The sequence below is a fragment of the Aedes aegypti genome, chromosome 3, assembly GCF_002204515.2.
Source record: "Aedes aegypti strain LVP_AGWG chromosome 3, AaegL5.0 Primary Assembly, whole genome shotgun sequence".
NCBI lineage: Eukaryota > Metazoa > Arthropoda > Insecta > Diptera > Culicidae > Aedes > Aedes aegypti.
Window position 1 is genome coordinate 132,220,916 of NC_035109.1, and position 17,564 is coordinate 132,238,479.

At 38.7% G+C, this 17,564-nt stretch overlaps 1 protein-coding gene across 1 annotated transcript; it reads right to left on the bottom strand.

Annotated features, from left to right (window-relative positions):
* Nucleotides 1-210: 210 nt before the first annotated feature.
* On the bottom strand, nt 211-8,879 carry LOC5571093. Its single transcript, XM_021850439.1, has 4 exons — nt 8,599-8,879; nt 2,391-2,507; nt 2,183-2,304; nt 211-751 (listed from the first exon to the last, which is right to left on the bottom strand). The coding sequence occupies exons 1-4, from the start codon at nt 8,654-8,656 to the stop codon at nt 422-424; spliced, it is 627 nt and encodes a 208-aa protein (XP_021706131.1). The 5' UTR covers nt 8,657-8,879; the 3' UTR covers nt 211-421.
* Between the last annotated feature and the right edge of the window lie 8,685 nt (nt 8,880-17,564).

Below are 17,564 nucleotides of genomic sequence, written 5' to 3' on the forward strand. Positions count from 1 at the left end.
ACCTGCAAAAATTCTTAATCACTATATCAAATGAAATTTAAAAAATTGATTAATTTTTAACAAATTTTTAAAATATTTTTTTTTTACAAATTTGGATGATAGTGTAGCCTAACACAGAATACCTAGATATCAGATATTAATGCATTTTTTTAAATGATATTATTGAAAAAAATAAAAATTAATAAAAAAAAAACAACAAAAATTTACATATTAAGCAATTGATGCCTAAAACGTTTATTATCGAAATTTATAAATGGAAATCAATGGTTTTATGTCGAATGTGCAATCTCACAAAATCTATAGTATAGTTGCGCTTTCCTGCATAACTATGGTTTTAACTCGCGTTGTATCATAAATATCTACACTATTCAAATGCAAGCCTCTCATGAATGTATAATGAAAACTGTCATCATGCTAACTTTTACTGTCTGAAGCTACCGTAGGCCACTGCCGCTAGTAGAGCCATGGCAAGTGTCTTAACCGATACCATAATGCTCATGGCAGCGTCATCGTAGTGTCTGAAGTTGCATCCATGCCCATCGCAGAGGTGGCAGTTTTGTTGCTCAGTACGGCATGCATCGCTCTCCGACAGGCACCCACGTTCAACACGATCCCCAACAACGCGCACGAAGCACTGATCCTGTACATCGAAGAATCGGCACAGTCGGGCAGGTGATGTGATTTCTTGTCCACAGGTATCGTTGGTTGTTCCCGAACACTGATGACACTGCAGTCTATGCTCCGGGAAGATCTGAAATAAAGACAGGGCACAGTTTAGTAATACTAAACATGATCAAAGGAAGTGTGCAGGGGGATATATTGCTGCCCATGTTTGCAGCGTTTATATTTATAATGATATTCATGGAGCATTGTGGTATGAACAGGGATTGAATTCTGAGAAAATTGAGACTATCTCGCACTTATCTCTTTCTGCAGCAAATACGACGCGCAGCACATCATGAGAACCTGTTTTTTACCGACTGCTACATCTCTGATTGGGGGAATAACACTGCATAATAAAACCCATATAAATCATAAACAGATAAATGTGGGATTAATACTATTATATCCCATTTTTAAGGATCTTCCTTAGCCTACTAGTAAAGTCCACTGCTACAATACAAAGCCTGAAGTTGTCTAGGTTCGATTGCCGGTCGGTCCAGGATCTGTTCGCAACGGATTTTTTTTTAATTCCCTGGGCATAGAATATCATCGTACTTGCCACACTATATACAAATGCGAAAATGGCAACTTTGGCAAAGAAAGCTCTCAGTTAATAACTGTGGAAGTGCTCATAAGAACACTGAGCTGAGAAAAAAGGTCTGTTCCAAGGAAGATGAAATACAAAAAAAATCTTCGACGAATACATTGTGTAACTCTGGGAAATAAGTCATAAAGTAATACTATCAATATCTTTGACGTAGGGGCCTTCCTTAGCCTTGTGGTTAGAGTCCACGGCTACAAAGCAAAGCCATGCTGAAGGTGTCTGGGTTCGATTCCCGGTCGGTCCAGGATCTTTTCGTAATGGAAATTTCCTTGACTTCCCTGGGCATAATAGAGTATCATCGTACCTGCCACACGATATACGAATGCGAAAATGGCAACTTTGGCAAAGAAAGCTCTCAGTTAACAACTGTGGAAGTGCTCATAAGAACACTAAGCTGAGTAGTCGGCTCTGTCCCAGTGGGGACGTTAATGCCAAGAAGAAGATCTTTGACGAACTACCTAGAAAATGCTGTTCTTTGATAAGTCCTTTGTTCTTGAACTAATATTTGAAAAAACATCTGAAAGAACATCTGGAGAAACTAATAGAAGATTCTCCGTCAGAATCTCAAGATTAAATCTTGGGCAAATCTGGACGGAATCCTTGGACAAATGCCTGCAAAATTCTGGAGGTATTTCTTCTAGAGCTTCTTGATTTCAGGTCTCTTTCACCACTAATCAAATCTCCACCACTAAATCAGAATCTTTCAATTCGTTCAAAATCGTTAACTGAACCCGTTAGCTTGTCGAGAATTTGACCTAAGCTGCATTTGGGGCTCCACTTAGCCCACAAGACAGAAAGTGCGGGTAATCTATTTCGCCATAGATTCATGACCGTAAAGCGAACCCAAGGTCAATGTTACATATGAAAAGACCTATCGAATAAATAATGGAAGGCATTAAGAGGATGTTCACTTACCGCACCGTTGCATCGGCCCTGATTTGATACGTCATGACAGAGTTCACAAACGGTATCAGTGTTGCAGCTAGACATGTCCGCAACAGTCAATGTCGCCAAACAGCCTCGCTCGACTTCACGGTCTGGCAGTGGGAGGAAAAAAAAGTCGTAAAGAAAATTATTGTTTCCAATTAGTGGAAAACCTCTGATCGATCGCCTTAACACTTACTGACTATCCGAGTGAAGCAAGTATTGTTATTTTCACCGACACAATCTCGCATCAGCAAAGTTCCTTCTGGATTCAGACAAGCGGTGTCATCTCGGGTAGAACAAACGAAGCAGAAATCTGGGAAGAAGAAAAATAGGTTGTGGGTAATAAAATATCGTTTGATTACTTATAGTTCAAATGAGGTTTTGGCCAATGAAATGAAATGAAGCCCACAAAACATAGGGGAAACTGGGGATAATTGATCTCCATTTCTACATGTGTCTACAGAGAAATAAAATTTCAATTAGATTACTGCACAGTTACTCCAGGAAAGAGAACGTCCATAGTTTGCCAGGCAAAATTTGGCCGTTTTCTACCTTCCTCTTCCTAAGTCAAACGTTTTGTATAGAGACTCCCCTTAAAAGGCGTGTTGTAATTTATGGACGAACCCTAATTTATGATCGTGAAAAACATGTTTGGGGTCGTCCATAAATTATTTCACGCTCTGAGAGGGAGTTAAGCTCAGGGAAACATGACGGTTCGTACAAAAATACTGTTAAGGTATTCGAAACTTCGCTTTTATAATGACATGTCTTCTTCTTCTATTTCCTGGCATTACGCCCTCACTAAGATAAAGCCTACTTATCAGCTTAGTATTCATATGAGCACTTCCATAGTTATTAACTGAGAGCTTTCTTTGCCAAAGTTGCCATTTTCGCATTAGTATATCGTGTGGCAAGTACGATGGACCGACAGGGAATCTAACCCAGACACCTTCAGCATGGCTTTGCTTTGTAGCCGCGGACTCTAACCACTTGGCTAAGAAAGGACCCTGTGTTTATTTTTTTTTTTTTTTGTTGGGAAGGTTAAGCCACTGCGTCCATTGGATTGAACTTTTGTGGCATGTCCCTTTTTACTATTCGCATCATTGAAGAAACTAAAACTGTCCACCATGAATCAAGTGAACAGCTTAAGCACTTTGACGCGTCTTTTCCCAGTCAGGCAAAATAGAGTTAATAAAACCCACAACCTTTCTGGGATTTCCAGTCCAAATTTCACTTGGTGGTAAATAACCCCCGTTTAGAAATTTGGATCTGCGCTTGTATAATGCACTACAACTGCAGAGCAGGTGTTCCGAGGTTTCGCGTTCCATGTTACAGAAACGACAAATATCATTCTGAACCTGACCAATATTCTTCAAATGATATCTACTCGGACAGTGTCCAGTTAATAGGCCAGTGTATATACAAAGAACTCTCTTGTTGAGCTCTAAGAGTCTTTTCGTGATAGTTTCATTTGGAACTAAAAATCTTTTAGATTGATTACACCTTGTGGTGACCATCCAATTGGTCATCACCCTTTGTCGTTCCCAGCTTTTTAGTTCCTTACTGTGCACTAACAGTACGATATGCCACAGAATGGCTCCGGTCCAATGAACTGTGTATTTGATCCCTGTTTAGCAAGCTCGTCTGCCTTTTCATTTCCTACAATGCCATTGTGTCCCGGAACCCAATACAAACATACAGAGTTTTCTTGGCACACCTTTCGCAATGAGAGAATGCATTCCCAGACAAGTCTTGATGAGCATTTATATGCGCCCAATGCCTTCAACGCAGCTTGACTATCAGAAAAAATACAGATATTTGCATGCCTGTATTTTCTCTTAAGACAAATATTAGCGCATTCTAGTATGGCAAAAATCTCCACTTGGAATACTGTTGGATAGCTTCCCATCGCCACGGACACGTTTGTCCCAGGGCCGTAGATTCCTGCTCCAGTTTGTGTCCCAATTTTTGAGCCATCTGTGAAGAATTTGGGTAGCCGCTGCAACAACCAAAGAGGTCAGCTCTTGTTGGAATCCCTGGCCGCATTAAATGCAGAGCTGGCAAATTTGGGTACAGTGAGTACCTTCCGCAGAAATGGTGCAGAATCAATTATCGACGTGATGTTTTGTAGTCCTAGCTTTTTAGGTACTAGGAACTGGCGCGTTCATGACGGTTATACTCATAGCGATCAACAATAGATTCGCTGTTGTATAATACCAGACGGGCGGAGGGCAGCGCGATGTAACTCAACCCAAGCCCGAGGATGGAAAACAGCGCGTTTCGACGGCGAAGTATTCACTGAAGCCCTGAGGCGCGAACGGAACACTCTGGACCTAAACGGTGAAGAGCTAGTTGCTGTGATATCACGAGCGTGGGATGCTTCCATGCCGAGAAAAGCCCCTCCTAGAGATCAATTGCAAATCATCGAGCAATCTGCCTTCGGGCTAGAAGAAGAATGTAACGCGCACGCTCAGAAGCACAAAGAGAAGAACGCGGTGCAGCATTCAGAGAGGCAAAGTTGGCTCAAAAAAGAAATCAAGACTCGAAAACGGGCATGCTTTGATAGTCTATGCGAGCGTGCCAATTCGAGTCCATGGGTTGACACCTACAGAGTGGTAATGACTAAGACCAAAGATGCCATAGCGCCCCAAGAGAAGTCGCCCGAGTTGCTGCGATCGATAATCGATGTACTCTTCCCGCACCATCCCATAAGCCCATGGTTCCCAGTGCCGTTTGCGGCAGATGAAGGAGAAGAAGTGGCGAGAGTGACGAACGAAGAGCTGGCAGAAGTCGTGAAATCATTCGCGTCATACATGGCACCGGGACCCGATTGTATCCCGAATGTTGCCCTAAAAGCGGCAGTGAACGCGGATCCGTACATGTTCATAACCACGATGCAACGCTGCATTGATCAAGGAATCTTCCCGGATGTATGCTAGCGACAGAAATTGGTGCTACTACCAAAGGCGGGGAAACCACCAGGTGACCCGTCGGCGTATAGACCTATCAGTCTACTAGATACGGCGGACAAGATATTGAAGAGGTTGATTCTCAACAGGCTAGTACCGTATACGGAGAGTGCGGATGGCCCGTCTAACAACCAGTTTAAATTCAGAAAAGGTAAATCTACTCTGGACGCCATCCAGTCGGTCCTTCAGACAGCTGAGGTGGCAATCGAGTATAAAAGGAGCGGCATTCGTTACTGTGCGGTTGTCACTCTAGATGTGAAGAATGCGTTCAACAGCGCAAGCTGGGAAGCAATAGCACACGAGCTTCACCGCCTCAAGGTACCGATGCAGTTGTGTAAGCTTCTAGAAAGCTATTTTGATTCTATTGTATGACACAGAGGAGGGGCAGAAAAGCGTTCGAATTACCGCGGGAGTACCTTAAGGTTCAATCGTGGGCCCGTTGTTATGGAATGCGATGTACGATGACGTACTGAGGCTGTCCCTTCCGACGGGTGTTAAGATTGTTGGCTTCGCCGACGATACCACCCTAGTGGTCTATGGTGAATCGATGGAGGAAGTACAGTTGACAGCAGCGCACTCTATTTCCATTGTTGAGAAATGGTTGATGTCTAGGAAACTAGGACTGGCCCGTCACAAGACTGAGGTAGTGGTGGTCAACAATCGCAAGTCCGAGCCACGGGCGCTTATCTCGGATTACGAAAATTTATTGGCTTTTTTCGGTGAATACAATACCTATACTCAGAGTGAAAGGGAGTAACGAAAAAAGCCAATAAATTTTCATAATAATAAAGTCATGCGCTGATTTAACCTTATAAATGTAGGATATAATTGGAAAAGAAATCTAACATCAGTTCGAATGATCACTTGGGCAAATTAGAGGTATGCGATATTAGACGTGAAAAAATCCAATAAGTAACGTCAATTTCGTATTAATCTCCGAAAATATGCTAACGATCGATAGAACTGTTACATACGCCGAACAATATAGTTAACAGGCCAAGGCGACAAATTTTTGCCTGTCTAGTGTTAGTAGTGACCAACACTACAACATCTAGCCGTTCAAGACCAGGACGTTAGGCAACGATTTGTCGTTTCGATTGTGTTGTTCACACATTGGCCCTCTGTTAAAACAAATTTTCAACTTCTATTCATTTCTCTCGTCGCTCGCTTGCGATTCTATCCATCTTGTCATTTCATTACTTTCGTTGCTCCCTTTCACTCTAAGTATAGGTATTGTATTCACCGAAAAAAGCCAATAAATTTTCATAATAATGTGGTTTTGTGCCCCTCTAGGTAGGAAAATTTCAAGTCACAAATAATTTCCGGAATCAGCAAGAATGTTGCCGCTATATCATGGAATATTAAGAAAAACGCATCAGCATAATCCTTTTGAGAAACGATTGGCTTGGATAATCATTTGTCCTGCATTTGAATGTCTTTACAAATTGTCATTTTTGGGTCTCCAGAACGCCTCAAATTTACGATAATGTGGCCAATTTGTATCTAAACATCTGTGCCAAGCTTGTGGGCAGCCATTTTAGTGAACTAATATGTTTGATCTCTACTTTTCGAGAAATGAAACGGTTTAGTGTTCAACTAATCTATAATCGCTTCTTTAGGACATTAAGTCCAAGTGGTACAGTCTAAATAGTCCGGTACAGTCTAAATAGTGCAAACCTATATATTATAATGTTTATTATCAGATCTTAGTGATTTATGCAAATTAAAATGATTGTCATTGCAAATAAATAAAGATAATTTGGCATGTCCCAAAAACTATTCTTTTTTTGCCTGAATAGAACCAGTGATTCACCGGAATAACTCCGGCCTCTTGATTTTTCCTCTGGCCGCTTCTAGAAACTAGATGTGTGCACTTGTACCTAGACATGCTGTTTAACCATAAATATGAGCTCAGATGTGATGAAGATTCTATTTCGAGTAAAAACGGTCTAGGGGGCCCCTAGTAGGGGCACCGTGTAAAAAATACTGGGTTTTTGGACCACTGAAAAAGTCAGTGAACTTGAAAAGTTGTTGAAAATCCAAAATCAGGTATTTTTCTTTTATATTTTGCATAGGGCTATAAATACCAATTATCGATAAAAAATGAAACCTGATGATATTTGCCATTTAGTTACGCGTGACATTGAACTTCATATAAGGGGCCATTTAAAAATGACGTCCATGATTTGGGGAGGGGAGGGTACATGAAAGTGTGACAGTACGTGTATAAGGTATTGGAAGAGCGTGACAGAGGGGGTGCGAGGGTCTAGAAATTCAAAAAATGATGGATTTGAATCGTCCCATCAGTGACATTTTCAGTCGTCCTAAAACTCAGTTAAACTTTACCAACTTCTTATCGATTGAGTGCTAGCGAAGGACTTAAACTGTTTACTATGACCATATGGATTTTTAGGAGTTGGTTTTAGGCCTTGCAAGCCAGCCGTAGAAATAAATCAGCATAGAAACGCCAGCTTATCGGGTAGTCAGTTCTTATTGAAACAAATACGAAGTGATAAGTAATAAGCAAAAACTTTGGCGATGACATAATGGTTCTTTTGAAATTTAGAATCCTGTACACATGCTGGATTTATTTGGTTTCTTCATCGATCAATTTATGCACAAGCAACGACGTTCGGTTTCGTTATCTATGAACTTGACGCTTATCTTGCTTATCACACTTTCTGCCACTGTGCCGATACTCGAATGCTTTCGATTTAGTTTGAGCACAAGCTCTTCTTATTATTTGACGGTTTCATTTTTTTAAATTTTCAGTAAGATATAGATTTGTCAAAGATAACCTTACTAAACAGCGATTTGTAAATCACGTTACTTAAATGACTTGTGACCACCAAATGGGATTCAGCTATGGAACATCAATTTTCTAGGCAAAAAAGTTGATATGTTGGCAGACAAGTAACTCTTAACTACATTCCATGTTTGTTCATGAGTTTATTGTTAATTGTACAAATCTTAAGAATAAGATAGTGTGACTGCAGGCATTACTGCATAGCCAAACAAAATAAAATAAACCAAATGAATCAATTTTGTTTAAATAATTAATAGGATGCATATTCTAATTCAGATGAGTGAAAGTTCATAACAAAGAAACTTAATTACAAAAGTGTTGTTCATATTTCATAGAGGAACTCTATTGTTCTGCAAGCTTTTCGCAAAATTTCCTCAGTATCCATAATCTAATGCAACAAACTGGGTGTTTCCTTATGTTTCATGCAAGCCACGTTACACTCGATGTGATAATTTTATCGTGAAATTTATACAGACAAGAGATCTCACAAATGCTCGCTGTTGAAGGCATTTGTCAGCTGGGTTAGGTCGCCTAAACAATCGTTTCGATTAATCACTCTTTTTGTTCAGTTCGACCTCGGACGAAAACTGAACCTTTCGGCAGCCGGAAAAATGACCCATTTTACTTACTTGCGCTCACGGATGCCACCAAACCCGCCAGGGCGATCACCGACAAGAGGCTCTTCATTGTAATCCGTAATCTAATTGATATTCACCGAAAGTTTTCGTTCCTCACCGGGAAACAATTGAATGAGCACGTTTTTCGGGCGCGAATTTTCACTCGACTAACAAGCAGTCGAACCTGGACAAGCCGTTCGAACGTTTACCGGAATGCGCATCGACCGGGTGTAATTTTATTTTCGGGCCATTTATCTTATCTTGTACACTCTGTGCAAGTGCTCTGGCCGGGTGTTGGTGGAGATAAACAAACTAAGCGAGCTGTTGTCGCACCCATAGGAGTAACTGGATTGAATTTCTAGCCATAATTCGGAAATTTCTTTTTTAAGAATCATGAGGAGATTCTACATTACGTTGTGATATTATAAATATTGTAATCAGGGCTAGCATTGATCATTTTTTTGTATACTTCTTCGAAATTTAATTCGAAAATGTTGCAAGTTTTATAAGCCACCTGAAGAGATCAAAAATGGAATAAATGATTTACTTGGGTTCTCCCCAGTCTTGAAGGGCTTTTTCGAGAATGGTTGGGTGACAATACGTCTAAAGACAAAACGTCGAAAGAACAAAACTTCGAATGGAAAAAACGTCGAAAGGACAGAACGTCGAAAAGAAAACGTTTTTCATAGCATATTTAATCGATCCTGATGTGCAAAAAAAAATAAGTTTTGCAAGCTATGTAGAAAATTCACCGCATTCGACGTTTTGTATTTCGACATTTTGTCCCCAAACCCTCAAGAATATAATTTAGTTCACTTTAACAAAGATGATGTTAATAATATTAAAGCTTTAGAACAAGCTAGACTTATGCTCGATGTCCGTGTGACATATAAACATTTCCAGAAATCTGGAGGATATTTATAGATCCCCACTCAGTGCCATCGGTGCCAAAAGTGGGGTCATGGAACAAAACATTGCTGCATGGATGCTAAACACATGATTTGTGGAGGTTCTTCTCAGGCTAAGAACGTCTGTCCTGTGAAGGAAGATACCAAAAAGTTTGTGTGCAAAATGCGGGGACAACCATAAGTCTAACTTTTGGGATTGCCCTTTACGTAGGCGAGTCGTCGAGGCTCGTACCAGGCGATTTTCGTTCCCGGAAATACTTAGGCAAAACCTCCCATAATGCTTATTTTCAGTTAACTGTCGCTTGCTTAAGAATCATACCTATCAGGTCAATCACAATCATGCGTATTCACATGCTTATTTTCTTCCGTCGGGTAGCCGTTTAAATCTATTAAATTCGAATAGAAAATCCTATGCCTTTACCGTAGCAAGTAATTTAAACGCCTCCCCTTTTCATACTGCGAGTAACCTTTCTAACAGTTTCAAATCAAGTGAAAATACCCCTGCCGCCACCGAAAACTTTTATTCCGCCTTTTCATCTACCGAAAATCTTAACTGAAAATCGTCAGATAATGTACCTACCTCTAGAAATATGCCTCCCCCTGATTTCGATTTTCTAATTGAACAATTGAACCAAATGATTGATGCAATGTTCAATATCATTCCTATGACTGAAGCAGTACAAGTTGGTGTAAAATAAACCAATACAATTGTTATTAGATTACATTTTTCTAATGGATCCATTTTTTTCAAATTGGAATGCTCGTTTCTATGAATGGTAAATAGCACGAGCTGTTTAATTTTCTAACAGCTAATAACATACATATAGCAGTTATTACCGAAACTTATTTGAAACCTGGATCCAAACTCAGAAGAGCCTTGATTTGAAACCTGGATCCAAACTTTTTGTTTATCGTAATGATCGAAATGATGGGGCATTTGGGGGAGTTCTTCTTCTTCCTGGCGTTACGTCCCAACTGGGACACAGCCTGCTTCTCAGATTAGTGTTCTAATGAGCACTTCCACAGTTATTAACTGAGAGCTTTCATTGCCAATTGACCATTTTTGCATGTGTATATCGTGTGGCAGGTACGAAGATACTCTATGCCCTGGGAATCGAGAAAATTTCCTTTACTAAGATCCTCGACCAGTGGGATTCGAACCCATGACCCTCAGCATGGTGATGCTGAATAGCTGCGCGTTTACCGCTACGGCTATCTAGGCCTAGGGAGTTGCAACCATCATTCATAGGCGTATTAAACATCGACTTTTTTCGTCATTTGAAACCAAAGTTTTTGGAACTTTATGTGTTTCTGTTGAAACACAGTTTGGTAAATATTTCAATGCTCTGGACAGCATGTTAATTTGCTTCAAACTGACTTGTGGATATCGACTCGCAATAAGCCAATTTTTGTTTTGTCATTGATGACTTTAATGCAAAATATCGCACATGGAACAATTCACAAAGTAATTCGATCGGCAGAATATTTCCTAATTAAATACCCTCATAGTTCTATTTGTTTTTCCTTGTCTAGTAACCCTTCTACGATTGATTTGGTCTTAACCGACTCAAGTCAACTTTGTAGCGAACTGGTTACTCATGCTGGTTTTGATTTTGAATTTGATGATTGTTACATTTAAAATATGTTATGAAGCGACTCTCCATCCAATCAGCTTCATCTTTAATTATTTACGAGCCGACTGGAATAATATGAAACATACATCGATTGTAATCTTGACTACTTCGCATAAAAAAATCATGATATTGACAATGCTCTTGAAATTTTAACTAATTGCTTCTAATTTTGCATTGCTATATCAAAATGTGAAGTAAAATTAGAATCCGTGATTATAGACGATGATCTTAAACTCTTGATCCGTCTTAGAAACGTGGGGAGAATACAATTTCAACGCACTCGCGATCCTGCTATGGAAAGTTTATGGCAGGATTTGCAAAAAGAAATTAAAAAACTACGAAACAACAATTTTGAAAATAAAATTTCTCAACTGGACCATAGCTCTAAGCTCTTTTGGGAATTTTAATTTTAATTTAATACTCACTAGGCCAATTGCAAATCAAGTTATTCAGGACATCGAAATCATTCTCAATCAAGAGCACGGCAAACCTCCCCCCCCCACTCGACGTATGCTGCAATCAGTATGAATATGTGTTTGTGAATCTGAATAATCAGTCGGACATCGTCTCGTAGATGGGCAACATCGAGCCCGAAACTGGTCGACATAAAAATGTAATTTTTAATATCCTTTTTATTTGTAAGAACAATAAGTATTGTGTTTCATCTCGCGTCGCGTTTTTATGTGATCGTAGTGGAAGTTCTTACGTTAGCACACTCAAAAAATGGAATGCATCAATACACTTCAGGTTTGTTCCATTTAATAAGCAAAAGTCTTTAAAATTTGTGAAGCGTGTAAATTTATTTATGTGTGACAAAAGATCAGAAAAAACATTAAAGAATATTTTGCCAAAGTGACAGAAAAGTGCAAGCACCCACGTAGTTTTAGAGAGAAGAAATAGAGCAATTGTATAAAACCTTTGTTAATTTTATTAAAAACCGATATTTTGAAATGATTTTAATAGAACTTTTACATTTTAGAGTCCTAGCAGGCGTGGAGAATAAGGTTTCTTCTGACAATTGCTAAGCTTTTAGAACTTTTCATGAAAATTGTGACAAAAATCATACAGAACCACAAGAGAGATGATTCAAAAACCCTAAACAGGCAAAAGGAGACTTTCTTCCTTTTAATGTAACAGAAAACATCATTCAGTCATAGATACACCGAAAGTTTTTTATTTTATATCGCGTTTTAGTTTATTACGTATACCGGGACATGACCTTTTATTGAAAAATCTTAGATATTTTTGATATGGTAATAAATACAGTTCCTGCTTATTGCATGAATATTTCAATTTTTCCACATTTTTGGCACATTAACATGAATTACGGAAAGGGAAAACTTCGTTAAGCTGGTGAAATTTAGGCAGGTTTTCTTTTTTTGTTGCAAATTGAATTGTATTCGTATTGAAATTCTTGTGGCAGAGGTTGGTGCGATATTTAGTCTAAAAATAGAATACTTAGTGCAAATAATTTTCTTTCATGGTACAATAATTTTGAATTATATACTCAAACTTTAATAACATTGGAAGGGTGGAAAAAAAAGCTAAGAAAAAAGATACAGGACTTTGAATTTATGAAGTTTAGTTCGTCACAGTCCTAATTATTTAAAAATTAAAAAAATATGGAAGCTTCTGGCGATGATGACATTTTCTACATCCTCATCAAGAAACTTCCAGATAGTACAAACTTGCAAATAATCATGTAATTTTATGCCATAGAAGCCCGATATATTAAAACGAACTAAATGACAAAAAAATTCGTCCTTTTTTTAATTTTGGGTCAAGTCAAGCTGGAATTGTAATTTTACTGTAAACAACTGACATCTTGAAATTTCAAATATGACGTAATTTCGTATAAAAATAACCTCAATTTTCAGAAGTCATTTGAAGACGTATCATTCCCGTTACCTTCTGATATTTTTTTATCAATAAAAGCTTTGTTGTTATTGCTGTGTGCGTTTAAAATGCAAATATCAAATGCGGGAACACCAAATGCGGTAAGATATTTCTCAAGAAATGCGATGCCAAAGATAGATTTTTCTTGCTAGGTCGGCCTTGATTTATACAATCGTTGCTAGGTGTCCTTTGATTGTTTTGTGTTTCCGCATTTGACGGACGTTTAGTCAAGATTTGCATCTCAAATGCGAACAGCAACAAATAATTTTGCAACACTTAACAATTAGTTCAAAACAACACTTTCAACTTCATTCCGATGACGTTTCACATTCTCCCGATAAGATTGTCTGGTTGAGTGATGGTTCGTATATTTTTTTGTTACCGTAAAATGGGGTGACGTTGATCACTTTTGAGCGGTTATAGTCGATTAGATCTGGTGGGATGCATGTATTATCATCCAAATATTTTTAAAACCAGTACTGTATGAATGTTCATCAAATTATGTAGAGGGAATTTTTACCAAATGCTGTTATAATAACAAAAATAATTTTTAGTAATCGAAAAGTGAATTTTTTGATTCCGGGGTGAAGTTGATCATATACTGTGATAGGTTTCCAAAAGTAAAAAGACATGCTTTTCACTAAATATGGGGTCACTGAATTCGAATCAAGTCTCAAAAATCTTACAACTTGTTGATAAATCGATAAATTTTGGAATTGAAGTTTATGAATTAAAGAATAAAACACATTAAACGCCTAAATGTAGGCAATTTTCTTTGAAATTGACGACTTGTTCACAAATAGAACATATTTTATCTTCGGAAATATTTTTTATACTCAATTCAAATTCGAAACTGGGTTTAGAAAAGAAGTCTGGAATTTATGAGACAGTTCATTTGAATGGTGTATTTATATGGGCTCGGTAAAACTCGATTGTTTGAAGAAGAACCCTTCAACAGTTCATAAAACATTTCCTGAAAATTCTGTTTTTTTCATAGTATAATTATCTCCAATGTCAATTCAAATTTAGGAACATCCAGAGCAACTATCAGACAATGCGACATCACAGAAATTTTGAAAATTGAAATCTAATTATAGCTCTACTGGCAGACTAAACATGTGGGTACGGGAATGATCAACTTCACCCCACTGATCAACTACACCCCGAATTACGGTACTTGTAATTTAAAAAGAAGTCCGACGATGGAATGTTGAAATGATTTGTTGATGTTCGTGTTTACATCTTCATTGATTCAAAAATAAATCATATCGTCAACTTTAACGATTGTGTCCGCTTTAAAATGATATTATTTTCGTGTGCAGGCCTCTCCGCCAAAGCACGGAGATGGATGGCAGATGGATGGAGTGCAAAAAAGTTTGGATATTTTTTCCTCATACTTGCAAAAATGGAAGATTTCTCCTAATGCTTCTAAAACTTAACTTATAATATGAGTAGTGTTTGACCCGTTGAATCTGTTGCATGCTCTTTTGTGGGCGAGCGATGGAATCCAGATCAATTGTGTCCGTTTCGCGTTGTTCGCGTGGAAACAAAAAAGAAAAAAATCAGACCGCGTCAGTAGTGTCAGGTTCGCTTAATAACCGCACTATCGGTATCGCTCATCCGTGTGTATGTTCACGTATTCATTTCAAATTATATCTTTATCGTTTACCAAAACGAATCCTTTTCCATATCCAAACTCCCAGTGTTTTCTTGCGGAAGTGCAGAGGACTACTCGGCTTATATGAAGCAAGTAACACGTCAACATTTCCCTCCCATCCCCAAATTGACCTGCATTCGGACGCAGCCGGCGCCAGTGTTGTTTGTTATAATAATGAGAGCACCAGTATTTACATATTGAGGATGGTACTGAGTAGCGTCTGTTGGTTCCCTGGACCATCCCCACTGTGAAGTGGGATGGTCGGTCCAGTGTGATCGGCTTCTTTAAAAAATAGATTATTTTTGCTGTTTTTCTATTTATTCAAATAGTGTTTATAGTCTAGTAAGATGTGTCAGTGTTGAATCTCGCGAATAAAACAAAAGTTGTTTGTGAATTAGTGCTTTAAATCGAATAATCGCAGGATTTATGGATCATCTTCCACCATCGCCATTGTCACGCAGCAACCAAAAAAGCAGAATTCTACATAAATGTGTGTTCAATACTACGTTCTTGTCTGAACGCTTTATGGTGTGGTATACTTATGATGGATGTTTACTATATTGTTGTATCAAATTTAGAATGTAGATAAACGTCGATTGTGTATTTGGTAAAATTCATTTGAATACCGTAGCCACATCCGTTTTAACCGATTGAAAATTCTATACAATAAAACAAAATAAACTATTCCAAAACTAAAGCTTTTAAGCTGTTTATCCTCTAATAAAAAGTAATACACCAATTGAATAGTTAAAAAAAATACATGTCGTAAAATATATTTTTTCTTGGTCATTTATTTCCAAGTGGTAATGGCTTTATAACTTTTTCAAAAGCATTAAATCGATTCTCCGTCTTTCACTGTCTATGTAAAAGCAAAACAACCCACAATAAATCACAAGCTCCCAATTATTGCAGCTAAATAAGTAACCTTTAATATATTATTTGTTATACAAATTAAAATTTTACTTTGAATTATAATGGCGATGTCTTACTCAGAATGTGTTCAAAATAATACAATCTAATGTTTTACCACTACTAAACGTATAATAGGCCGCTTAAACATCTTTGATAATTTTAACCAACCCATTGGTCCTGTTACTCCTATGAGTGTGTCGTGTGTTTGGTTGTATTTGCCCACCGTTAGAGGACAGGGAAAATTGAATGTCTATGGTTCGGATTACCCTTTTGGCTTTACACGGTAAATATTATGGTTACCGAATGAATATTCGTTAAATTTTTGCAGCTGTTGAGCTTGCTGGTAAAAAATCTTCTAAAGCATAAATAGCACCTTTGTTTGATTTCTCTACGATATCAATTTTCTCCTGTACACGCCTATGCATCGACACACCCGACTGGAATCGAATACGCAATGTTTACTTAGCATACATTGGATAGTCTTCTTTCCGGAGCGTTAGTTCTCTATTTGTGAGCTGGAAACGTGGTTATAGCCGCGATAATCAATTTGGACGCGATGCCGTGGCGGTTGAATGTTTCTGGACACACACAGGAAGGTATCGAATCGGGTACCTAATTCACACAATTACGTACGTTCCAAATCGATTGCCAATACTCCATACTTGAGTAGTTGAGCACTCACACGATGTCAACTAAATCCGACAGCAAAGCTATTTTTGAAAAAGTTACTAAGAGAAGGTTACAACATTGTAACGCAACGATTCATATTGGTCCGATTGATAATATATTTCTTCGTAAAATGTGTGACTGAAGAGATAAGGAATCTGCAGCTTGACGGACTTCGTGAGTCATTGCGTACGCCATAGGTAAAGCAAGTTCCGCTGATAATGTTGATTGTAGAGGAGTTTAGTTGAAGCTACATGCTTCCTGTTCAAAGATCAATTGACTGTCTCTAGGAATTAGTGAAAAATCTTTTCCATAGAAAAAATAGGGGACCGGACAACACCCAATCCTGGTCATCGCCGGGAAATGGAAAAATCGTGATCTCATGAGAATGATGTGTATTTATACTATAACATAAATAACTATTCACTGAGAACCACACATTCTTGAAAAATGCATGCATTATTTTGAAATTATAAATGTTTGAAACACTTTTGATCGGAATGTCCCTCCTAGTAAATAGTTCAATCAACATTTATCGATGCAATATGCGATGCGTCGTACTTGGAAGAACGAATTCTGCAATGCCTGCTCTAGAATAATACTTTGTTGGCGGCATTTAAGATGATGATCACTTGAAAGTTATCCGATCTATTCAACCTCCGCACTTTGTCTCCTACAGGCGGCGTTTTTTTCTGTTCAAAATGACGTTCTGTCGCTTCCGTCTATAAGATTTCACGTTCTACCAGGTCCCTTGTAGATGTATGTCCACCCGCGCTGCATTGTTTTCCTCCAGAATCTGCCTACAGCATTGCTGATGACTGCTTTCGCTGTACTCCAGCAGTCCTCAAGAGGGGTTTCATCTAGCTCACCCTTTTCCGGTAACTCAGTCTGGAGATGCTGTGCGCATGCAGTAGCGACATATGTCACTATAGCCGTAGATGGCCTTTCACAGGCATATCCGACGTGGCCAGTGAAGCTGAGCATGTCATCGATCATTAACCCAAGATGTCTAAGGGATCGCTTGGTGCAATCATCTACCGAGATAAGCGCCCGTTGCTTGGACTTGCGGCTGTTGACCACCAACACCTCATTCTCGTGACGGGCCAGTCCTAGTTTCCTAGACCTTATCCATTCCATAACTATGGAGACCGGGGGACTAGACTAAGCGTAACGTTTCGATAATGGGTCGTCGTGGCGCCTTATAAACGGAAGTCTTCCCCCACAAGGAAATGCTGGACTGACCTCGGCACTTTTGACCGACCAATATCGAGACAACAGTTTCGGGAAAACTTTCCTCGTCTAGAG